General features: G+C 40.3%; 1 protein-coding gene across 1 annotated transcript in view; it reads left to right on the forward strand.

The window, feature by feature from the left end:
* IGF2BP3 (insulin like growth factor 2 mRNA binding protein 3) overlaps nt 1-25,853 on the forward strand; it is a 147,024-nt gene that overhangs the window by 118,852 nt on the left and 2,319 nt on the right. Inside the window, exons 6-14 of the mRNA XM_068550495.1 lie at nt 372-653; nt 4,993-5,127; nt 6,420-6,542; nt 8,662-8,797; nt 10,323-10,448; nt 18,847-18,963; nt 22,012-22,086; nt 24,649-24,780; nt 25,486-25,599. Of these exons, the coding sequence (XP_068406596.1) occupies nt 372-653; nt 4,993-5,127; nt 6,420-6,542; nt 8,662-8,797; nt 10,323-10,448; nt 18,847-18,963; nt 22,012-22,086; nt 24,649-24,780; nt 25,486-25,599 (1,240 nt within the window). The remainder of the gene's footprint in view (nt 1-371; nt 654-4,992; nt 5,128-6,419; nt 6,543-8,661; nt 8,798-10,322; nt 10,449-18,846; nt 18,964-22,011; nt 22,087-24,648; nt 24,781-25,485; nt 25,600-25,853) is intronic.

Here is a 25,853-nt window from a genome sequence, read left to right on the forward strand (position 1 = left end):
GTACTGAACACGTACACACCTGTGTGAACATATGGAAAGAACTGGCCCGTTTGCAGAAGTTATCACAGTTAACAGTTACTCTGGGAAGGGTCTTGGAGGGTTGGCAATGGTGACAGAAATTTCTTGATACTTTGTTTTCCTGTATGATTGGGATCTTGTTGGTCTTTCCTATGTGTCCTTCAAAGGAAAAGTGCAGGTCGGGGTGGGGGGGAAGTGTTATGTGTGTTCTGGGTTTGCTACTTCTTCAGTGGCTTTATTCAGAAGTTTTAGAGCCAGTAATCCTGAGTGGAAGAGGTGGGTATTGCTTTGCTGAAAGGTTTGTTTTATAGCTCGGTTCCTCTTCCCACCCCCTGCTCCTTGTCAACTTTCAGAGCTTTAGACAAACTGAATGGATTCCAGCTGGAGAACTTCACACTGAAAGTGGCCTACATCCCTGACGAAATGGCTGCCCAGCAGAACCCCTCGCAGCAGCCCCGAGGTCGCCGTGGGTTTGGGCAGAGGGGCTCATCGCGGCAGGGGTCTCCAGGATCCATGTCCAAGCAGAAACCGTGCGACTTGCCTCTACGTCTGCTGGTTCCCACCCAATTCGTTGGAGCCATTATAGGAAAAGAAGGTGCTACCATTCGGAACATTACCAAACAGACCCAGTCGAAGTGAGTATTCCTGAGTGTGTGGGCGGCCTTCATGCTTTCCCCTTTGGATCTTAATAACAGAGTAGGTTGTCTTGGTACTTCATGATGATGATGATCCCTTCTTGTATGGTACTTGGGAATCCGGAAAATCTTTGTGATTTGATATACTTTTTATTTTTAATAAATCAATAAAATAAATGTATTTGTTTATTTATTTATGGCTGCGGTGGGTTGCACGTGGGCTTTCTCTAGTTGCGGTGAGCGGGGGCTACTCTTCGTTGCGGTGCACAGGCTTCTCATTGCGGTGGCTTCTCTTGGTGTGGAGCACGGGCTTCAGTAGTTGTGGCTCGAAGGCTCTAGAGCGCAGGCTCAGTAGTTGTGGCGCACAGGCTTAGCTGCTCTGCGGCATGTGGGATCTTCCCGGACCAGGGATCGAACCCATGTCCCCTGCATTGGCAGGCGGATTCTTATCCACTGCGCCACCAGGGAATTCCCGTGATTTGATATCTTAGTGTTCATTTCATATAAACCTGGGGCTAAACCTTAATCTCAAAGGAAACCTCAAATATTCACACATGAATGGAAAACAAATGATACTTAATCCACTCCTGACGAGGGAGGCCCTGATAAACAAAAGGGCAGCTTCTAGGTTCTCTGCTCTCCCATCTCCACTCTGACCTCCAGTTATAACTGCCTTCAGTGCTTTTGGAAGTAATTTTCTGGGTCCAGTACAGAGATAGTTTTTCAGTCTTGCTTTACTTCAGTGAAGAATCATTCAGCTATGGTCCATAGTTATCCTGTGTTTAAGTCATGTAGTTAGAATGGTTGTTTCTTTAGGATGTTGTTTGATAGTTTTAATTTGCAGATTTTGAGGAATTAGAAGATTCTCCATCAAACCTTGATGCTAACTTTTTAGGAGTAGAAAGCAGGAGCTATTTGTTTTTATTTACCACTGTAGCCCCAGTGGTGGGCATGTTGCCTTATATGTAGGTGGGTCTCATATTTGTCAAATGAGTGAAATAACTATATGTGAATTATATTTAATGCCCTTAAAATACATCTAAGGAACTTTCTCAGTTTTGAAGCTCCAGTGATTATATATTCATTGTTTTGCTTTAGTAACCATCCTGTTTGCTTTAGTAACCATCCTGTTATGCTGTAGTGAAGACTTTGACCCAAAGAAACTTGGTAATGAATTCTGTCCTCACCCTTAGTTCTGTAAATTGCTACCAGGCACATCTCTGGGACAGCTGCTGCCATATTTCCTGAAGAACTGTGGGTGTATTAGGGAGAAAAGGCTGTGTGTACAAACCTCTCTTGTGTCATTCTATATGAAAGGGTAGGGAAATGGCCCCTGGGCCAGCTACAGAGATGACTGTGGATCATTTTGCTTTTTAAATTTAGTAAGAAAAATTATTATTTTGTGTGGTTCAAGGAGTTAAGCAGAGTGTTTTTCAGAAAGTGCGACTATACCTTGTGCTGTGTATACCTTGCCTACGTGTTTGTTCCAACAGGCTTAAGAGGCTATCCATGTTCATCACAGGCACCATGCCTGCCTTGAGCTGGCTGACTCATTTCTCACGCAGAAACAAACGAACTGTGTCTAGTGGTGGTTGCGTACCCACTCCCCTGTGGAGTGACATCTCTGGTCCTGCCTTCCCCTGCTTTGAAGCAGGAGTTGCTGGGTGTTGGTTACCTTTGTGCAAACTCAGTGGCTTTGACTTCATAATGTAGAGTGTGGGGAAGACAACTGAACCATAGCCTAATCAGTTTTCATCTTAAATTTGCCTGGTTTTAATATTAAAATTTAAGGGCTTCTTGCTTCCCTTGATTCCCCGTTACCTGCAGAAACTAATAATTCAGTGGTTTACCATCCTTGTCACATGGCAGATTAAAGTTGTTCCTTTTAAAGCTACTCATTTCCTTGTCGGAGGAAAGAGCTTCTGTGATTTAAATTGAACTGTTTGTTTTATTTAAGCAGGAAGATGGAGGATGGAGAGGGAAGGGAAGCAATTTTTGTTGTATCCGATGATTCACTTGCAGCTCTGCCAGCGGATTTAATTAACTCTTGCCATTGAAACTAGTCATTATCAGATCTTCTGTTTCTGGAATGGCCTCGCAGGGCTACCCTAATCTGTAAAGCAACATCACCTTCTCTCAGACGATCAGAGTTTAGTAATCCTTAACACAGTGAGCAGGTGGAAATAAACCGGGAGGAGGGAGATGAACATGTTACCTCCTAGAAGAGAGATACTTACAGTGATTGGGGATTGAAACCAGTGACTGCAAAGATGGTTCCTGAGATCAGAACCGTTATCTAAGATACTTTTTTTATTGGTTATTTCTAGATATCCCTTATTTGTTTCACTTCTACATTGCCCTAATTTTTAGTTACAGGTTTTAATTCTGAGATAAATCTTCAGTTTTCAATCAGACATTTAGGAAAATGAAATCCAGGCCTTGATTTTCTTGGCAGGATGAAGTGGTCCTTCTCATGACCACAAGTTAACACAGCTCTTCATCTAGTAGTTTGAGTGGCCAAGGGAGCTCACCAGTACTTAATTTTCCCTGAACACAGTTTTTTTTGTTTTTTTTTTTGATAGTTGATTTTCTTTCTTGTACTTTTTAAACAGAAGACTTATTTTTGTATTTAATTCAAAACGTACAAGTATGTACATTAAAAAAATAAAAACAAAGAGCTAATCTTCATCTAACCCCCAAGGTGACCATTGTTAAGTTGAGGATATGTCTTTACAGGACTTGTTCCTTGTAGCTACTAACGTGTAGCTTTAAATGAGAAATCATACCATGGTATGTATTGCATTTTTTTTCACATAAGATCAAGGACCTCTAACTATGTTGGCACCTGTAATTTAACCACATGTTTTCAAACAGCTGTATAGTATGGATGTAATGTTATTTAACTGTTTCTTCCTGAGAGGTATTTCAAAGGTAATTCCAACTTTCTTTCTGTTACAAATAGTGCTACAGTGAACATTCCTGCACTAGTGATTTTCAAGCAGTAGTGGTCCCCCCTGCAGACGTTCGGCAATGTCTGGAGACATTTTTGGTTGTCACATCTGCATGAGGGGGGGGTGCCACTGGCATCTAGTGGGCAGAGGCCAGGGATGCTGCTGAACGTCCTACAATGCACAGGACAGCCTCCACAGCAGAGCACTAGTCTGATCCGAGATGTCAATACTGCAAAGGGTGAAAAACACCCGTCTTGGCCCATGTATGAGACTACATCTGTAGGAGGCGTTACGAGAAGTAGGATTCTTAGGTCAAAAGATCATAAGCATGGGGGCGCAGTGGTTGAGAATCTGCCTGCCAATGCAGGAGACACGGGTTCGAGCCCTGGTCTGGGAGGATCCCACATGCCGCGGAGCAACTGGGCCCGTGAGCCACAACTACTGAGCCTGCGCGTCTGGAGCTTCTGCTCCGCAACAAGAGAGGCCACGATGGTGAGAGGCCCGCGCACCACGATGAAGAGTGGCCCCTGCTTGCCACAACTAGAGAAAGCCCTTGCACAGAAACGAAGACCCAACACAGCCAAAAATAATAAAATAAAATAAATAATAATTTAAAAAAAAAAAAGATCATAAGCAGCTCAGCTCTGAAAGGTCTTGGCGGTTTGCTCTGTACTCTGCACCGCACCAGAAGGGTGGCCATGCCCAGATGTGCATCCTCTTGCCAGCACTTGATTTCATCCATTAACGTGCTCGCAGGCCTAGAAGAAAATGACACCTTGTTTTAATGACCAGTGAGGTGGAACATCGTTTTGTGTTTATTGGCCATTTGCTTTTCTTTGAAGTGGAATTGCCATCTCTTTGGGTTCCAATCCCATCACTATTTGTTATGCACCTTCCTCTCTCAAGGAGGCAAAATGTAGAAAGAGCCCTGCCAGAGGAAACAGAGGAGCGAAATCCCCACATGTGACGGATGGTGGACATACAGTATAGAATCAGAAGCTCCACCTGGCTTGTGGAATTCCAGCCCCAGTCCTCTTGGCTTGTGTTCCCGTCCCCCTTGGTTTTAGAGCAGAAGAAAGCCTTTTGTTTGAACCCAGGCTCCCGGACGTGAGATGTTTGACCTGTGGCACCTAAAAGGAAAATTAAGCACATGCAGCTTGGGCAGAATGAAAAGATGCCCCTGCATGAGCAAAGAGAGGGGAGTACTCATGGAATTAAAATTGGTCTCATCCATGGTGACAGCTTATCAAGACTTGATGCTTTCGAGAGGAGTGAGTCATCCACTCTTTGCCCGGAAGTGCTGTGACTTCACAGTTGGTAATTACAGACTCTATTGTGAATACATGCTTACAGCTTTTGTTTTCCTCTCCCTTTGTGCCCACCGGAAGAATTGATGTCCATCGTAAAGAGAATGCAGGTGCTGCTGAGAAGTCAATTACTATTCTCTCTACCCCTGAGGGCACCTCTGCGGCTTGTAAGTCTATTCTGGAGATTATGCATAAAGAAGCTCAAGATATAAAATTGTGAGTAAAGAGGATTACCCCGTGAAGAGGCTGATATTTACACTGTCTTATTTTGGAATTCTGTGACACAGTTCTTGGGAATTGCCAACAAAGAAAGAGAAATGCTGTCCCAAAGAGCGACAGAGGGTTGGCACTATTGATTTGGTTATAAAGCATAAGTCTTTTAAATATTTTGTTTTTATTCATGTTTGGATATCTTGTGAGTGGTGTAATGGGAACCGTCTAGCTGTAAAAGAAGGCAATTGGGTGTCACAGGAAGCTCACCTAAGGTCCAAGAAGTATCCCCGGCATTTACCCAAAGCAGGGACCCCAAATCCTCACTCCTTTACTTGGAGCTCACTGGAGCTCTGTCCATGTCTGCCCAGCCTCCCCTGCAGCAGCAGGGAGTATGGAGGTGAGGAAATCCCTAATCTTGTGCTACGGTAAACTGGAGATTGATTGGGGTGTTTCAGGTTGAAACTCTAAGTATCTTTTGCACAGGAGCCTTGAGCAGAGGTTGGGTTCTCTGCTGCTTGTAGCATCCAGCACAGTGGTGTGCTGAAAGTAGGATCCAGAGTAAGATGCTGGACTTAGCTTGGGGACCTAATGACTAGCATTTAATTTGTAGGGACCTTTGAAATATATTACATATATTTTAATTATAAGTTATATTATATGTTGCTGTATTATAAGATTAAAATTCTTTTTTAGTACAGAGAAAAGTAAAGAAAAAGCCCACCATTCAGATAACCCCAATGACATTTTCAAACAATGCTACATATATGACTTGGAAATTCAGAAAGGTACAAAATGAAAAGTGAAAGCCGTCCCTTCCTGCTCTTATACTCTTCCCCCAAGGTGTAACCACTGTTGAGTTTCTTCTCTGTTTCCCTCTATAAATTGTGCATGTTACCTCCAGGAGTGTATTTTAAAATTATTCTGAAATCACACTGGTTTGCATTTGTACGTGGTGTTCTGGTACTCAGGGTTTCAGAATATGGGTTTGAGTAAGGTGTTTTCAAAGAGCTAACAGAATCCATTTTTGGAAGACATTCCCTGAGATGAATAAAAGGAAACTTTTAAAAATTAACTCCTATCCAAATACTTGTCAGTGTTTTTTCACCCCCTCTATTCATGCATTGCTAGAATGTAGACTAATGGTCAGCAAGCTTTAAACTATACCTAGCAGAATTCTTCCTATATGGTAGGTAGGAAGTAAATGTTTAATGAATGAATATTGTCTTTTTACCCTACAGTAGGTTTACTTACCCTGATTTGATGGCCTTTTTATTTGTTTCTTTCTTTCTTTACAGCACAGAAGAGATTCCCTTGAAGATTTTAGCCCATAATAACTTTGTAGGACGTCTTATTGGTAAGGAAGGAAGAAACCTTAAAAAAATTGAGCAAGACACAGACACTAAAATCACAATATCTCCGTAAGTGCTGGCTTGCTTTCTTTTGAATCAGGAAACTTTCACACACCGTTTCTAAGCTGTAGGTTATATATTAAGCATTTTACAACTCTTGGAGCTGGCCTGTACCACCATACTTATACTTCATTTCTCAAACTGAGTCTGCTGCCTGCTATCTGTTTCTAACTCATAGTGAAAGCATTATCTGTTCCCACTAAAAAGGCAGGACGCACTAAATACTTTACGTTCGTATTTCCTAGCTGAAGTCTTGGTCAGGTTTTCTGGCATATACTCCCAAAGTTGGAATATATAACCCAGTGTATTATGCATTGCTGTGTAACAAATTATCCCAACACTGGACCGCTGACGACGAGGGTAAGCATTGATTGCTCACCTAGTTTCTGTGGGTCAGGAATTCAGGAACAGCTTGACTGGGTGGTTCTAGTTGGGGATCTCTTGATGTTGCTGAGAAGCTGATGCCGGCTCTTGGAGTGAGGCCTCAGCTCCTGGGCCTCTCCACAGGACTGTTTGGGTGTCTTAAAGACACAGCAGCTCTCTTCCCTCAGACTGAATGATCTAGGAAAGAGCAAGACGGAAGCGGCAGTGTCTTTTATAACATAGCCTCAGAAGTCACACTCTTTACCATTTTTCTATTGTTGTTGACATGTTGGCTCTAGTTAGTGTGGGAGGAGACTGCCCATCCCTGGGGAGTGGGGATTTGGAGGCTGGCCCCCATGTCTAGGGCCATGAGTGCTCTGAAATTATATGGAAAGGCCTTTGTCTTCTGAGGGTGACTTTCCTTCATTTCCTTCAGAGTACCCCAAAAAGTCGAAGAATAGTAGACAAAGACTGGGGCAATATGTTCATGTAGTAAGGAGTTTTCAAAGAAGGGGGTGGAAAGGAAGTGGGAGAGTTGTGCTTTGTGGGCAAGAAAGGAAAAACTGCACAGTGTTAAAAATAACAAATGATCCTACCCTGTCTTGAATTTTATGCTCAGAAAGGGGAGGGTTTTAATAGAAAATAATCTTAAAATCTATTCTGGAAGCAACTATTTTAAAAATTGTAACAGAAAATGCTTGGCAGGGGAGAGGTGGGTTGAGCCTGGAGATGAGACATATACTTGTTTAAGTAGTCTAAGACAAATCATCTTCATTGTGTAGATGTCTATATTTTTAGCGAGTTTAGGAGGAAGTTAAGGAAAAATATCCTATTCATCTGGCTCAAGTCTAGCTTGAGACATTTTGTTAGTAATGAAAATGAGAATTTTAACCCTAGGAATATGAAGGGGAGCTGTCTTAATATTCTGTATCCTTTCCATCTGTATATTTAGTCTTATTTCCATAGTAAGTATCTCCCACTGGTTTCCCTTCAAGGCTGTTGACTGGCTCAGGCTTAGGTGGTCTCAGATGTCACCTGAATGGATTTTGAAACTTCAACAGGAGCTGAGTCAAGCAGGGAGTTTCTGAATACTGCTGTTGCATTCTAACTTTTTAGTTGTCTAAATGGTCATCGAGGGACTATTTTTAAAATTTAGTCAAAATGGATTGATTTGTATTATTTCCTGAAGCCTACGTCAATCTAAATTCTAAAATTACCGTCAAAAACAAGTTTAGACACGTGAATTCTGGCTTGCCCTTTTGGAATATTACCGTGCTTATTCCTTGCTTGGCGACCCAGAAAATGCAATTGCATGAGAATGCCAGTTAACGCCTCGAATTGGTCAGTGCAGACTAGGAACATACTTATTAAAGGTTATGTTCATTTGGTTCTTGGTTTCCACTAAAACTGTATATTCCTCCGATCATTTTCTTTACATTTCACTGTTAAATAGTGAAAATAGTTCACCTTAAGTGGTCAAGAAGTGCACTCTATTTAAAACATGGACTTAATCGAACTGTGTACACTCAGCAATGTTTATTGAGAAGGTGGGAGGGGCAGTATTTTCTTCTCTCATGCAGTTTTACAATTCTTGGAGTCATGTCTTTTGGGGCTTACTCGTTTTTCATCATGTCTAACCACCCACTTTTACATATTGCCAGCCTCCACAGTTGGGTTTTAATTGCCATCTGTGGCTGGACTATTATCAACTGTCTTCCTCCTATAATTTCCAGTCTTTTTCTTTCCCCTCTGTTTCAATCTGCAGGTTGCAGGAACTGACGCTGTACAATCCAGAGCGCACCATTACGGTTAAAGGCAGTGTGGAAACATGTGCCAAAGCTGAGGAAGAGATAATGAAGAAAATCAGGGAGTCTTATGAAAATGATATTGCTTCCATGAATGTTAGTTTTAATATGAAGGAAATGTCTTTATTTTGATGAACAATCAAAAGATGTTTTCAATTGCATTAACATTGATTCCTTTAATGGTGTCATTGTTAGATGTGGTTTCTAATCGATTTTTAGCACCACGGTGAGTGCCCTGGGATAGTTGGCAAGACGCAGACTTTGACATCAGGCTTGGCTAGCTCTGTGATTTTAGCCAACTTCGAGCCTTAGCTTCCTTACCTGTGAGGTAAGGCTAATACCTCCCTTAAAAAGGTTAATCTCTCCCATACCATGTGAGTTGGAGGGAGATGATAGTATTATAGGAATGTGGGCTTTAGTGGTCTGTGAACTGGGTTTGAATCCCAGCTCAGCCATTTATTAGCTGTACCTCTATTCTCTTGGACAACTTATTTGGTCTCTCTGAGCACCAGTTTCCTCATCTGTAAAATGGGGATACTGCCTACATGGCATGCTTATTAGGATTATAATAGATACAGTGCATATAAAAGCTACTGTTATGAATACAAATTTAAAATTTGGTTACTCATAAACCTTGGAGATAAAAGAATTTCAAATGACAAAACAATCTGTGTAGTGCAAGTGCATTGCTGACATTCCTTAATGGATGGAATGGTGCAGAAAATGCAGCGTTTCCAAAGTCTATCTTGAATTTTCAAGTAAATGATTAAAAAACAGTTCCTCAGTTGGGCCTGTCATCTGAAACATTACACCTAAAAGAAGGGAAAATGTAAAAATGATATTACCTTTGTGAGAAGAGCCTGGAATGCTAATCATTTTACCCCCACATGACTGCTGCCTACCTACCTTCCTTCACATTATCACTGCTCATCCAAATGTTTCAGAGTCGCCTGGGGGTAAATTCAGCCCCACAGGCCTTTAAAAAAGATTCTTGAGTGTGCTCAAGTCTGAACTCTGTAGTCCCCACCTTATTTCCTTAACCCTTATCAAATTAAGCCAAAACAAAATCCCATTCCTGGCTCCTGGATCCATTCCAAAGATAGGTTTAGTTGTAGAAGACATGGGGATGAGACCTGATTTCCAAAGGGCTTGATTTTGTTTTGGGTCTTTAGACTCATGACTGCCAAATTTTTTCCATGGCGTAAAGATCTCTTAATATCTGCTATCTGGTTTGCTCTTCGATGAACAAATCTTGTTTGCTTGTTTCTTCAATTAATGCAAGGTTTTCAGTCTCTATTTACTGTGTGCCCAGAGTGTACAGATTACATATACGTCTGAGCGCTGTGAGCTGGTCGTAAAGGCAAGAAAGCTGTGTTCCCTGCTTTGAGGAACCTAGCATGGCTTCAGGTCAAAGAGGAGGCAGACGGCACATGGAGTTTAAAATATCAAGAATTATAAACAGACATAACCTACATACTCAAGTATAATCACATGGAACATCTGCTTTGTTCTAAAATTTGAGTCATAAAACAAGGTCACAGTCTGGATATTATCACATATAAATGCTCACTTACACTTGATCTTGTAATTGTAAAATGAAGGGACCTTTTTACCATTGCAGCTTCAAGCACATTTAATTCCTGGATTAAATCTGAATGCCTTGGGTCTGTTCCCACCCACTTCAGGGATGCCACCTCCCACCTCAGGGCCCCCTTCAGCTATGACTCCTCCTTACCCACAGTTTGAGGTAAGACAATGTGCCTTGGCTTTCTTTATGGTTGAGGGGGATGAAGTCAAAGGGACACAGACTTTGTTGCCCTCGAGTAGTGTGACATTAAATGCTAATTGGGAAAAATCTTAATGTAAAACCTGGTCCCCGTGTGATCTCTCATCAGTTAGGAGCCCGCACAGGCTTTTCAATTCTTGTCACTAGAACCTTCTTATCTTTGTAGAGTAGACCCGTGAGTTACTTCTTTTGAAGTTCTTGAGTGGTAGGGTTGTCAATGTATGTTTTCAGATATCAAAAGAAAAGTTTGAGACTTTGAGGAGGGGGAAAGAGGTTAGTTATTTTTAAATGTTGAAGGAAAGGATTTTTAAAAGGCTTCCTTCATCTTGAACTTCACCTGAAAGTTTACTGCTTTGAAAGGTCAGTAAAGACTAGACACGTTTTCCACTTTGAATGTTTTTACTTATTAAACAGCTCAGGCAGTCGTGCCCACAAATCTATTGTGCATGTGTGTGTTTGTGTGCAAACATTAAACAGCTTTTATTTGTTTTGTAAACAGGTGGATTATTAAGAAATAATCCTTTTTATATTTGCTTTAAGAGTTGCATTTTTCCTGAGGTCAGAAATAGGAGACCGGTGATAGTATGAAAATAAATGCAGCCTAGCAGACACTGTATACAATAATTTTTTTTGAAAGAAGTGCACAATTCAGTTGCATCAACAATAATAACTGGAGGTAGACAATCATGTGAAATAAAATTAACATTCTAGGATCTTCCTTCTTGAATTTGTTTTTACATCTCTCCCTTCCTGTTTGGCTCTCGTATCACATAAAGTTGTGAGTGGTACCTGCTACACCAAATTTAGGGAAATGTCCAGGGAGAAAAGGTGGGGGACTCCATTCTCTCAGTGCCTAGAATACATGTAGAGTAAAATGCGACTGGAGTTCTACAGAGAACACAGATCGCTGAGATTGTTCATATTTTATCCCTATGAGAATGAGAATTTCCTTTGCCCGTTCTTGAAGCTACCAGGCTGTCAGGTGTGCTTAGCTTTTACCGTGGTCTTGCAGTGTGTGTGTTTCTGCCTTTGCTGTCGGCGACGTTTGCATCTTCCCCTGCCCCTCATCTGCCACTTCAAACCTCTTTGGGCCTAAAAACCATGTAACAAAGCCCATTAATCTAAAGATAGACATCAGAATTTCATTTCAAGTGTGAATAGATTGATGATTTGTTTTATAAAGCTTTGCACCGCAGCTAAAGGTGATGTGAAGTGGCTGACGTGTTTGTACCTTGGTGCTAAAGGAGAAGGGTGGAAAGAGAGAAGAGCCAGCTCTGTTTGTGTTAGTCTCCTCTTCGCTCTGGGTTTCTTTTCGTACCCTCGCAGTGAAGAAACCAAGATAAATGAATTATCTCTAAGGACTCTTCTTTCAGGTCAAACATTACTAGTTTTTACAGAGTTCGATTTTGTTTCTTACAAATTGAAGGTTGCAGCAACCTGCATTGAGCAAATCTATTGGCGCCATTTTCCCAATAGCATTATTTTTAATTAAGTATGTACATTTTTTAGACATAATGCTACTGCACACTTAATAGATGACAGTTGTATACAGTATAAACATAATTTATATGCACTGGGAAACAACAGAATTTGTGCCACTCACTTTATTGTGATACTCGCTTTAACGCAGTGGCCTGGAACTGAACCTGCAATGTCTCTGAGGTATGGCTGTATTTAAAAACTGGGTTAGAGAATTAAAGGTTGGCAGGTGTTTGCTCTCAGCACTCTATGATACTCCTCCATTGCATTTACAGCTGCTGCTGAGAAGCTTACTGTTCTGCAGAAGCTCTCACAGAGAAGTCAGGTTACTCACTAAGATAGTCTCTTTATCCTTGATTCCTGTAGGTTAGCAGCAAATCTCTGCTTTTACTTTAAATATATATTGCCTGGCAAGGAGTAGGTTTTGATGACTAAATGGTTCAAAGACTATTTTCATGTATTGCTTCCTCTTTTAGAGTTTCATTTTTTTTTTCTACACGTTTTCTCACTTCTGCTTTGTAACGTGAAAGTAGAATTGACGCATCCTGTCTTTGGATAAATCCCTTGTCGCTGTGCTAGTCCAGAATTTTGCCCATCCCTCCTCCTAAAACATACTCTTCTTCCTGGAACCTGCCAGGTTGATTTTTCCCACAGAGCCAAAGAGTTGGTTCTTCCAACAGACAAAAGTCTCTACTTCCTGCCTAGCAGCTGGCTTACGCAGTACTTCATTGGCAAACTTTGAGTTTATAAATGACAGGAAATGCTCCTTTCAGAAATGCTCAAACAGTAGGGAAGAGGCACTTGGCAGCTAGTGAGCAGAGTTAAGAGCTGGAATTGGCATTGCACACAACATCTATAGCTGGATGGTCTTGGCAGCTTGCGTTGGGGTTGGGAGACGTTAGTTCAGGCGCCGTTGTCTCCGTAATTCTGATAGCGTCTTCGGAGTCTCCCCAAGTCTCTAGAACAATAGTGTAATCTGAAAATTGCTAACTTGGCTGCTTATGGTAGAGGCAAGAAAGGGGAACACTTCTTCTTAGGTCTTACCTAGTTTGAACTGCTCTTTAAGAAACAAAATATAATTTGAAAGGGACTGTTAGATCAAATGACTCTCATGGAGTCTCGTAGTCCTACTCTTTAGGATTTCTTACTGTGGGTGCAGCTCTTTTGTTAGTAAACAACTTCAAAGTAAATAACTCGTTACATATATTTATTATCTCTCAGAGGTCTTGGTTACTTAGTTATAGGGAGAAACTTTCTTTGCCTTTTTTTTTTTTTTTTTTTTTAAACTTAAACATTCTGTTCAGGTCATGAAGTTGAGTAAACCCAATTTCAGTTCCAGACCAAAACCCATTAAAACAAAACAAACAAAACAAAACAAAAAAACCCCAGGAGTATGTATTTTACAAGCCAAAGGGAGACACTGGCATTCTTCCAGATTCCTGGAGGCTGGTCTTGTTGGCTGGCATGCATGTCGCCGTGCCTTTGTGATGTCTTAGATTCTGTTCCCCACAAAGTAAATACACTTAACCTTACTGTTTGCTCATTCTTGTATTTCCTCATGATAGATGATTAGGAATTACTCATTGGCAGCCTTCACCAGTTATGCAAACTTTCAGTTGAGCAGCTTTGTCCTTCTATTATTTCAAGCTATAGCGTAGGGTCTGCCAAGAAGTCCAAAGGAAGTTTTGCCAATAGGCATCTGGCAGAAATCCACTGGGAAACAGCTTGTGACCTGAATATCTTTCACCTCTGAAAGTTTAGGAAGAAGGGTTCAGGATAATGCAGCTGAACATTAACTTACATGCAAAGAATGTGTAACGCTATAGGGTAATGCTGATGCGTTTTTTTTAAGCTCATCTCAAGAGTCTTAGATTCACAGGTGAAAGAGACTTAACATAACCCATTGTTCTGGCTTCTTAGTTTTATATGTAAAAATTATGTTTATCTGGGTGTTCTAATCCTGAAAACATGGCTTACTACACAGAATCCCATATAAGAATGGGCCAGTTTAATGACTGTCCAGTAGACGGGATGTTTATGCGAGGTGCCTTATATTCCCAGAAGAAAGTTTCCTTGAAAAGAAATTTATGGTCAGGGATGTGCTTGGTGGATATAGAACTGGAACAAAGGGATTTGGGTGGCGTTTAGAAACGTCTTCATCAGGCTTCAGACACCCGATGAGTCACCTTTTCATTAAGGTGCTATTGCCAATAGTACACACCGCGGTCTGTCAGTCCAGGACACCGCCTCCTGGCATGCTTCATTTACTTCCCTCTAACCTCCCAGTGTGGAACTTTTTTCTGTCTGCATACTGATGCTTCCTTTATGTCTTTGCCCCTTCTTTCTATTATAGTTTGGTCCTTTTAGCCCTTCTCTACTGTCCACCATTCCTTTTCCAAATCTTCACTCAACTTTTAAATTCACTCTTAATCTCCGTACTGGATTTGTTACCTCCTACCCCACCTCCCCAAAATCAGTAAAACAAAAGCATCTATAGCCTCTCATCCATGACTGTATCAGAAAGATGATTTTGCTTTTGTTCAACTTTTGAGACTACAGCACACTTTCTGCCCGTGAGCTTTTCTCGTAGCCATGGTCCTCGGTATCTTCTAGGCGGAGACGTGCTCAGGCTACATTTGTGAGGCTCCGGGACTTTTGCTCTGAGGATGACGCCTGTTACATTAGGCCTCTGAGGACATTCAGAAGTTGCTCTCTGGGGTCAGTCCCAGGAAAAGTAGTTTTTACTAAACAAATAGTTTTTCTCAAGATGTGGTAAATCATGTAACTAATTGTTTTCTTTAATCAGCTGCTATGAAGCTTAGAGCCAAATTTGTATAGTAACAGCATTTCTGGTTTTATCTTTTCTGTTGAGGTCCCTATGCTCATATTTCTTCACCTCCCTTGTCTTAACTTTCTAGATTTTGTGTATTTTGTAAGCAGCATAAACTATTTCTGGAACATGGCCCAGAAAGCAAATAATTATATAGTCATGGCAAAATACAATGGGGCAGACCTGGGTGAGTTACACATTAGATTTAGTCTGATCCTTAGGTCTTTATTACTGCCAGCCCCCTGACTCCTCCCACCCCCCTAAAAAAAAGTTTATTATTCGGAAGAACATTACATGGATGTTCTCAGTGAGATAAAATAGTTAGATCCTATCTTTACTTTAAAAAATTGGTTCAGATTAACATACCAGTTTTAATATAAGGACCAGAATGACAAAATAAATTGATACTAACATTGAGCACAGTTTATGGGCAATGTCAGCATTAATTCATTTCTGTCCAGTTATTAAAATAAGAGAGGCCTTAAAGTGTCCCTCTGCAATAAATGGTATGTGGTAATTGCATAACACCCTAGCAGGCTGTGAGGTACAGTGCTTTCAAAAGAGAGGCGTTGTTCTTATGACTTAAAATTATTTCATTCTTCAGTATTTCCATTTGGTTGTTCTTCGCTGATGAATAGCAGTAGAAGTTGACTTGGCCAAGCTGTGCCGGATAGGCCTCTTTCACAAATATCCACAGTCAAGAGTTCAGTGGGAAGGCAAAACCTCTTCTGATATGTGTGCTCCAAGAATGCTTGCAGAGCCCCAAGGGAATCTTCATTAGACTGACAGCTGTATTAAGGCCTGCAGTGTGTTACAACATCCTAGGAAACATACCAAAGATATACCAATTTGTAAAGAATATAGTATGCACATCTATTTATACAGATGCTGAAGAAACAAAATGTACAATGGTTTTTGTCAAGAATATTTTCTGGAGTTGAATTTTAGATTAACTTGTATAGGAAATAAGGAGGTACATGGTGGGGTGTGGTTACAGATAAAGGAAGAGACTTAGAAGAGCAGAGTTCAGATGATTTTTATGTGTGGGAAATGAGACATGGGGTCTAGAACCACACACTGCTTAATATTTGTAAGTGTGAAAGGCATGTTTCGAACCAAAATGTCTTTTACACATTTATTCACCCTAAGATAATTAGCATGAGAATTTGGAAATATCAATTTTAAATGTTCATCCTCTGATCTAGCATTTTTATTACATAAAACCTTAGAATTATTTGTACAAGGGCACAAGATTTATGTTTAAAGATTTGATTGCAGCATTAGACAAATTGGTGAAAAATTGGAAACCAAACTTTCTAAAGGTCTTTAAAATAGCATCCTCAGACACGGCAAAATAACTGTCAGGGAAAGATGAAGGAATTGGGGATTTTTTTTGGACAGCTTTTCTGTGATGTGGTTATTTTATTCTCATAGTGGAAACAAACATTGAAACCCTTAAGTTTCAGTTAAAAGTGTCTTACACATGCTTAAGATGGATGTATTGCAGGTGAGACAACAAACCTGTTGATTTCTTTTCCTTGGTCTAGTAGAGCATCTTGTCCTCTTTTTTGGTGATTCAATTAAACTCATCTTTTTTGGTAAATTTTTAAATTGAGGTATAATTGATGTACAACATTTTCAGGTGATCCAATATTTGTATACACTGCAAAATGATCACCACAGTAAGTATAGTTAGTTAACATCCATCACCGCACAGTTACAAACATTTTCTTAACTGTGATGAGAACTTTTAAGATCTACTCTTAGCAACTTTAAAATGTGCAATACAGTATTAACTGTAGTCACCATGATGTACATTACATCCCCAGGACTTATTTTGTAACTGGAAGTTCGTACCTTTTGCCCTTCTTTATATCATTCTTTGGTTTTTTTTAACATCTTTATTGGAGGATAATCGCTTTACAATGGTGTTAGTTTCTGCTGTATAACAAAGTGAATCAGCTATATATATACATATATCCCCATATCTCCTCCCACCCTCCCTATCCCACCCCTCTAGGTGGTCACAAGGCACCCAGCTGATCTCCCTGTGCTATGCGGCTGCTTCCCACTAGCTATCTATTTTACATTTAGTACTTTACGTCATTCTTAATCTTTAGTTTTCCTTATTCTTCAAAATAAAAATGTTCATGGACTGTCTCTGATGCCCCTTTCAGCATGTTGATGATCAAAGGCTTAAGCTTTTACCACCTACACATTAACAAATTTTTTTGACTCACAGAAGTCAAACCAACACAGATGGAGAGAAGAGTGATACAACCAGGGAAGGGAGCACTTCCCTGAGAGCTCTACTGGATTTTTTTCTTAACAGTCATTCCTGCAGCTCTATGTATATTGCAAAGTACACCCATAGCTGTTGGAATTGGGGTATATACTCATTTTTTGTGAACATGGCTTAGGAGATAGAGAAGCCCAGGTTTAAATCTTGGCTCCAACACCAGTCATTATATGACCTTGTGCAAGTAATCTCTCTGGCTCGGTTTTCTCATCTTTAAAATGGTAATGCTCTTAGTTTCTATCAGTTGGATCAGTTGTGAGGTGTAAATGAGGAAACTCACAAACTCTCACCACAAAGGATTGCTATGCACACCTGCCCCCTGATCACAGTTATCTTCCTCTTAAGCCTGAGTTTACCTCAGCATGCTTTTTACCCGTCTTCCACTACTCATAAAAAACACAAAGGTAGCATTCAAATGTTCCATGAATGTCTTAACTGGAATTCCATCATTCTGTGTGGACTGAGTGGGAACCTTTCTGTATGATAATTCGATAATATTTATCAGTTTTAAGTGTTCAGGCCCTTTGACTCAGTAGTGCTAAGAATTTATGCAGTAGAGGTATTTGTACAAGGGCACAAAATTTTTTTGTACAAAGATTTGATTGCAGCATTACATGCGTTAGTTGACAATTGAAAACTATACACATACATAACAGGGATGAGATCGATCCGCTGTTGTGTCTCCCTCTGAAGGAATACAGTTCATAGAATGAGGTAGGGACATAGGAATGACACAGGAAGATATCCAAGGTTATTAAAGTAAAAAAGCAAATGAGAACATGTTATTTGCAGTAGGCACCCGTTTATTAGTTTATTTCATACACTTTCCTCCATGAAACAAGTCTGCCTGTCCTTTTCTAGTTTCCTATTTTCCTTTTCACTGGGTTTTTGTCATTCTTCCCGTCTGGCTTGAAAACAAAAAATCAGATCTATTTGGGCTTGGCACTTTATTTAGGTAACTAGTTGATTGCAGGGTTAACAGTTATTTGGTCAATGTAAGTTTTTCTGATTGATTTTGGTAATTCTAAGCAAGTCGTGGACATGTTCAGATTTATTGACATTGTTCTATCTTAGTTTTGTCTTGTGTGATATCCTTTCCTTTTTCTCATTCCATGTTTATAATCGGTAAATTGGCAAAAGGTTTTCCTTTCATTTAAAGAACCAGACCAGCCTTCTGTTATTACTAGTGTTTTTATTTATTAAAAAAAAAAACAACTTTGCTTCAGAGGAAGGAAACTAAAGACGTAGAAAAAATTCCTACCGAATAGTGTGAGTAAACCACGTCATATGGAACAGCCTCTGCTAAAGAGGGACAAGTAAGTGGAATGGCTCCTGCCGCTGAGCATCAGGGTCCCTCTGGAGGTCTGTGGCGCTCAGGGCTCCGTGCTCTCTGCCTCCACGCTGAGCTTACGGGGAGAAGAGGGAGCTGTTATTGCCACTAGGAATTGTTGTGTGGTAAGAGTGGTGGTGTCATTTGGTGGACCAATATTAAGTGGCACAAAATTTGTTCTAAATCTGTAAACTTGAGGAAAAATTGTAGAGAAAAGTGATGTTTTAAATGCTAACACTTCCAGGATGAATGTGAGATCTTCTCGACCTGTTAGGTAAACTCATACCAACTTACTGTGGTGGTTTTTCCTAAAACTCTCCTCATATTTCTAACAGTATGAGAATGCCCCTATCCCTATGCCAGTGATACAGCCTGATTTGTATCCAGTAAGCATGTATGTCCTGTCTTTCTTTTCCAACAGCAGTCAGAAACAGAGACTGTTCATCTGTTCATCCCAGCCCTGTCTGTCGGCGCCATCATCGGCAAGCAGGGACAACACATCAAACAGCTTTCTCGCTTTGCAGGAGCTTCTATTAAGGTACTGTTCTGCCAGCTGTGGCTCTCCTGGTGCTTTAAGGACAGCAAGTTACAGAAATGTGAGTCTTCCTGCCACTCTGTAATTTGAATTGAATGTGGCAGTCTATACTGGGGTTACATAAGTGTGTGACAAAAAACTCCAAACAAACAACACTAGCTTAAACAAGGTAAGTTACATTCTCTCTCCAGAAAAAGTAGTCTGCAGATATGCAATTTAGCGTTAGAATGGTGGTTCTGCCCCATCGCATCCCTGGATATATATTCCTTCTAGCTCATCTTCCCTGGGCGTGGCTTTGGTCCCCCACACTTCCAAATGACGCTATTTACTGCTCGAACAATCAAGGCTGTGGTCCTTTTAAGGAATATATAAATTGACAAAGGCTTGATAAGGTCATAGCTTTCTTCAGGAAAACATCAGTCTATTGGGGGGTTTATTTTGGTTATATTTTATAAATATGTATGTAAATAATTTTATTTTTTATTTTTGCCTGCGTTGGGTCTTTGTTGCTGCGCACAGGCTTTCTCTAGTTGCAGCAAGTGGGAGCTACTCTTCGTTGCGGTGCGCGGGCTTCTCATTGCAGTGGCTTCTCTTGTTGCGGAGCACAGGCTCCAGGCGCGCGGGCTTCAGTAGTTGCGGCACACAGGCTCAGTAAGTTGTGGCGCACGTGCTTAGTTGCTCCGCGGCATGCGGGATCTTCCTGGACCAAGGCTTGAACCCGTGTCCCCTGCATTGGCAGGTGGATTCTTAACCACTGTGCCACCAGGGAAGTCCAATTTTATAAATATTTTATGAAATTTTTAATTTGAATATAGTACCAAAAAAACCACACTGCACTCAAATGTTTATAGTATCTTTATTTATAACTGGGAAATGGGGAAGAACAAATGTTCATCAGCTGGCAAATGCATAAACTGTGGCCCATCTATATAATAAATATTACTTAGCAGTAAAAGGGAGGGAACTATCGATACATACAACAACTTGAGTGAATCACATGTATTATGCTAAGAGAAAGAAGACTCAAAAAGTCCACATACTGTATGATCCCACTTATATGAAAATTCTGGAGAAGACAGAACTATGGAAATGGAGAAAAAAAAATCAGTGGTTGCCAAGAGTTTGAGGTGGAGGGGTTGAAAACAAAGGCAGCATGAGGAAATTTTCAGTGACAGAATTTGTTACCAAAGGAGTGAGCTTTACTGTATGTAAACTACACAGTTAATAAAAAAGCAAAACACACAGGAAAGCCCTCATATTCTTAGCAAAAGATAACAAAATACGTGAGCAGAAAATGCAGCCAAAATAAATAAATGGGTAAAGGAAAAGACATGATAAAAGACCAAGCAGTGAACTAACTTTACCATCCTGTTAAGTTTCCTGATTACTGAGTTAATCTTTAAAACATGCTCACACATGCAAAAAAGAACCTAGCAGCTTTGTTTTGGAAAAACTGCAACAAACATTTCATGAACAAGAAGAATTGGGTATTTAGACATTCGGCTCTTTTTCTTTCTGGCTTTAATGAAGGTTTTATGATGAGGTTAAAATATTTTTGTTTCCAGAAAGTCTGAAACATGCATAATCTGAAAGATTCATCAGCACTCCTAACACTTTGCTAGATTTCCATAATGTACATTTCCGTGTATGTACTTACTTTAATAGGCATATATTTGGTATTACCAAACCATAATCATTTGTGTTAACTTACTGGACATTAAGATTGTTCCTAATTTATCCTGCACAGGGGTAGACAAAGTTCTTTTGGTCAAATTGTCATACATAACCTCATCCTTTAAAAGTGGATTTGGTGAGTCACAGGGCATGTGCTTTTTTCAGTCTTTTGAGAGATTATAGCAATTTGTACTCCTAACCTCAGTGTACGAGTGCCCTCAGCCCCAGCCCTCTATCACCAGTGTTGACAAAGATCCTTTTTAAAAAAACCAAACCTTAGTCAGAAAGATGAAGAATGATACCTTCTTTTTGGGGTTTCCTGTGACTAATTCTAAGAGTGTGGTCTAAAAGGAAGTAATTATTGGCTTGTTTTACAGACTCAAAATTAGTGCCCAGCATAAAGTAGGAATAGTATTAATTTGGGTCTAAGTAACAGAAATGTTAGCTTTATTTTGAGGGAGGGAGAAAGCATGAGTCTATTAAAAGTAAAAAAACATTGTTTTGATTATAAACGTGTGTGGAAGGGCCTACTAGACTATAAGTAATTGACAGTGATCATGTTGAGTGGTAGCTGGGATGGCTTTTATTTTATTTTTTGCTTCCTATTCTCATTATTTACTATAGGGAATTGCTTCTTGCACAGCAAATATCTAGCAAAATTTTTTCTTTTGAAACAATTCCTACCAGCCAACTCCCCAAATTCTTTCTTACTAGGGGAATGCTGGTTTCCTCTCCCTTCAACAGTCTCTGCAACATTTCCCCAGCCCAGGCTTTTTGTGTGATTTCACACGCTCTGCCAAAATAGAAAACTCTGAGTTTACTTTTCTTCTGCCAAATTAATGTTAGTTTATTCCGTATGTTACTCCAGCGAGCGTACCTTGGGGGAATGTACCAGTAGTCTTAGACTGGGGAACCTAGCAGTTTTGTGCACATACAGGAGGCCCAGGGTTTTGTGATGCGCATGGGCCAAGGACCACCCTTTGAGCACCCACTGGTGTAGTGACGAGGAATGTGACGGCGGAGCCAGACCCAGCTCTCCCTCCAGCTCCACTGGCCTGTGTGATCATGGGCCAGGTGACTCACCTTCTCCAGCCTCCGGTCTCTCCATGAGGCAGTACCTCATCAGGAAATAGTGAGGGTTAGGTAGAGGTTGCATCTGGACTTTTACATTAGGGCCAGGCACAGTGTAAAGTACACAGTATATGGCAGGAGCCGTAACTAATGAATCCACATTAATCACTGCCTCTTTGTAACTACCTTCCAGAGGCTTTCATTCTACATTTCAGTAAGTCATGTGCAAAATGACAGGCTGGTTGGTGTAACATTTCTATTAGTGGCACCTGAAAGTGTCATAACCCATTACTGGGTCTGTTACAGATCGCTCCAGCTGAAGCACCAGATGCTAAAGTGAGGATGGTGATTATCACTGGGCCACCAGAGGCTCAGTTCAAGGTATGTGCTCTGGAGTGTGTGCACAGGTAACAAACGAATGGATGTCTTCTTTTCGGAAACTCCATAACCTGGCTTCTCCTGTAAATAAATCTAATAATCAGTAGAAAGAATCTCTCAATGGAAATTTCTAAGACTAAGAACAGAGTAGAAACATACCGCAAATTACACTTTAAAAATAAACCAAAGCCTTTCTTCAATTTTGAGAGTTCTGTAATGGTTGTTGGTTTTGCCTGTCTCCCAAAGGAGAATTTGCTCAATGCCCTGTTAGCATGTGTGAAGGTGAGACCTTAAGACTGAAATTTACAAGTCTGATTCACATGCCTTGCTGTTCTCAAGTTTTTCCTCTTGTCCCAGAGAGGCCTCAACCTTGAATTAAAATGTCCCCGTTTGCTCTTACCCTTGGGTTAACTGTTAGCCCTTGTCCACAGTCGGTCAACAAGCCACCCTAATCTTTTGAATTTTAGAGGTAGAAATGGCAGGAACTCTTACGGCATTTGTCCTGGTGTGAACCATTGGTCATACTGGGGTTTGGGGCCTTTGGGGCTGGAATGCCTCCCACCGTGTCCTGAGAGGTGGTGTAGCAGGGTGATGAAGAGCAGAGACTTGGTAGCCAGGCTGCTGGTTCAAATCCCAGCTCTACCATTTACCAGTGGTGTGACCTTGGGCGAGTTACTTAACCTTTCTCCGCCTAGTTCCTTATCTATAAAATCGGGGTTTAAAACACCCACAAAGTTTAAACAAGGTTCTAAGGTTTAAACAATATATAAGGTTTAAACAATATGTGAATTACTTAGAATAGTGCCTGACACATAGTAAGTACAACATAAATGTGCTGGTGGTGGTGCCGAGCAGACTCGGGATGAATCAGACTAAGACCCTGCCAGATCCTCAAATTCACAAATATATACCTTTGAGTATGTGACTTCTCTCATAAAACTCAGTAGGGTGTCTTGTGTGTCACAGGTAAAAGCAGCTACTCAATTCAGTGTAATTTATCCAAAACCCCCGCCTTGTTCCTACCACTTAGCAGCTGTGTTAACAGGGTAACTCTGTAACCTTAAGCCTTACTTCTCTTAACAAGTGCCCACCTCTTCCCGCCTTTTAAACCATCACTTTCTTTGACCTCTATTTTTCCATGGGCCATTTTTGACTAAAAATCCAAAGCTTTTTTCACTTCATTTATAGGAAGAACAGGAAACAAAAGGAGGTGCTTTGAGATGTGGGGTACAGTTGGCTAGACTCAAACTTGGGTCAAGGAATGTACTTCCTCATACCAGCCCTGTGGTCCAGGCAGTTCAGATCAAAATTCAGAGATGCTGACAACTGCTTCCTATCCCAGACTTACAGAGCCAGTCACTTTTAGTTTGAAATACTAAAAGATAAATACAAACATCAATTATGGTCTTATTATCCTATAAATGGAATTAACTGTCTAGCAATTTTCATAATGCTTGTATGCTGGGGAATTCAGAGTTTGTTTCCCTGTATCCTCCTATGCCTGTGTTGTTCAGTTGTCTTAAATGGGACGTTTAAGGAAAGCTATAATGCTTAAATGTCATTTATGTGATCAGTGATAATTACAAATAAATTATTTTATTTTAGACATCTAAGTAATAGTAAACCTCCTAACCCATATTTTTTCTTATGAATTCAAGAGCTTGTTTCAGAGGACAGTGTATATCCGTTGCGTCCTTTGACTGTGTTGATAGCTACATCTGTGGCCTGAGACTTTGAGGATGAATGGAAGATAGGGTACTAAGATGGATTTTTTTTGCTGTAACCCCCTAAAATGAGCTTATCATTTCTGCACCAATGAAAACGTGTTGGGTACTTTTGTTTTTGTTCTCTGCTGTGGCAGCTTGTCAGATGAAACCAACTCTGACTTCTTTTTCCTTTGGTGTATACCAGAGCAAATTAATGGTTGTACATAATAGGAGAGGTATACTATGTATAACTTCTAGTTGTATGCAGCAAGTGACAGGATATGTTTGACTGTAACTGTCAGATGTGCATGTTAACTTGATTTTGTAGCCTTAGTCGAAGTAGAAACCATCTGGCTAAGATGAAGAAATGTTTAACTAGAAAATTCCTCGCTGGCCCATTTAGACATCGGCTTGGCTTCTTGTGAGCCTCAAATAGGTGGCTCTGTAGTTCCTCTGAAGTCTCTTACTCAAGAAAAATGCAGTTACTATCTTACTGCCAGCAGGAGAGGTTTTACCTTTCAAGTCTGGAAAGCAAATGGTCATTTGCAAAAATTTATTTATTTTAGTTAGGCTGACTGCTAACTTATTGCCTTTAACCGTTTTTGTCAGAAGAATATGGTTTAATCTTATTTCATCAATCATTCAATTGCCTCATCTGTGATGTATAGTTATTATTGTTGTCAACCTTTTCTAGGACTTCCTTACTTTTCCACCTCTTGTGCAACGTTCCACAATCTATCAAATGCAGATGTATCACTGCAAAGGTCTGTTCCAGTGGATCCGGGCCATCTTTAAAGTTAATGGACCTTTTTGCGTTTCCTACATGAATGACACTGATGAGATATGTTCTCATCTGTAGGCTCAGGGAAGAATTTATGGAAAAATTAAAGAAGAAAACTTTGTTAGTCCTAAAGAAGAGGTGAAACTTGAAGCTCACATCAGAGTGCCATCCTTTGCTGCTGGCAGAGTTATTGGAAAAGGAGGCAAAACGGCAAGTACTTCAGCAAAACCTGTGCAGTGGTATGAAAGGGAAAGCGTTGAAAGGTACTTAGGAGTTCCAAGTCCCTAAATTTTGGCTAACTTATAAAAAGCAGGATCGCCCGGGGCCAAGGTTTGGAGAAGATTGCCTTTTGTTCCTCCTGAGTGTTGGTGTCAGCTACCAGTGAAAGCAGTGCCTCTCTTTCAGACCACTTTGTATGGGAGAACTGTCTCATACTTATAAGGGGCATTTTGCATTTTCTGTTGATATGCATCAGCTTTTTACTTTTATTGTGCAAACAAGGACATGAAAAGAAACTTTAAAAAATTTCATCTACATTTATAAACTTATACCTCTGTAACTGAAAAAAGCAAATGGTTTCCAGTTTCTCTTTAACACATAAAACGTCCAAGTCATTTGCAAAGCTATTTACAATTCTGAAGTGATTGAAAGTGTGTATTTTGGAATCAGATTTTCAGGGGTTAAATCTGGTTTTGTCATTAACTTATGCAACTGTGGGCGAGTCAGTTTCTTTCACTAAGGCTTAGTTTTAATTATCTTGAAATGGGGACAATACTAATAAACGGATAGAATTATTAGTATTATTAGATGAGATTATAAAGCCAAAGCTCAGTATTCTGGTACATAGTAAGGAAATGGTAACTTAAAAAAAAAAGAACAACTCCACTTAACATGATTTGTATTTATCTCCTTCAGGTGAATGAGCTCCAGAATTTGTCAAGCGCAGAAGTTGTTGTCCCTCGTGACCAGACGCCTGATGAGAATGACCAAGTGGTCGTCAAAATAACTGGTCACTTCTATGCTTGCCAGGCAAGTGGGCTCTAGTGTGATAAGTGAGCTCTTCTGCTGCTTTCTTCTTCCTGAGTGATCCTCCTCCCATGCGTGTCCCCATGTCATATAAATATTTCAGGCTGCTTGGTGCTTAACACTTTTAATCCCCCTTTTAGCAGGTGATTTCAGAGACTCTGCTAGGAAACTATTAAGTATGTATCTTCTAATCTTCAAATAAATTTCAATTTGAAGTTGTTGAAATGGAAGAGTAAATTAACTTTTGGTCATACTTG

Source organism: Eschrichtius robustus, chromosome 8 (genome assembly GCF_028021215.1).
Source record: "Eschrichtius robustus isolate mEscRob2 chromosome 8, mEscRob2.pri, whole genome shotgun sequence".
In the NCBI taxonomy this organism is placed as follows: Eukaryota; Metazoa; Chordata; class Mammalia; order Artiodactyla; family Eschrichtiidae; genus Eschrichtius; species Eschrichtius robustus.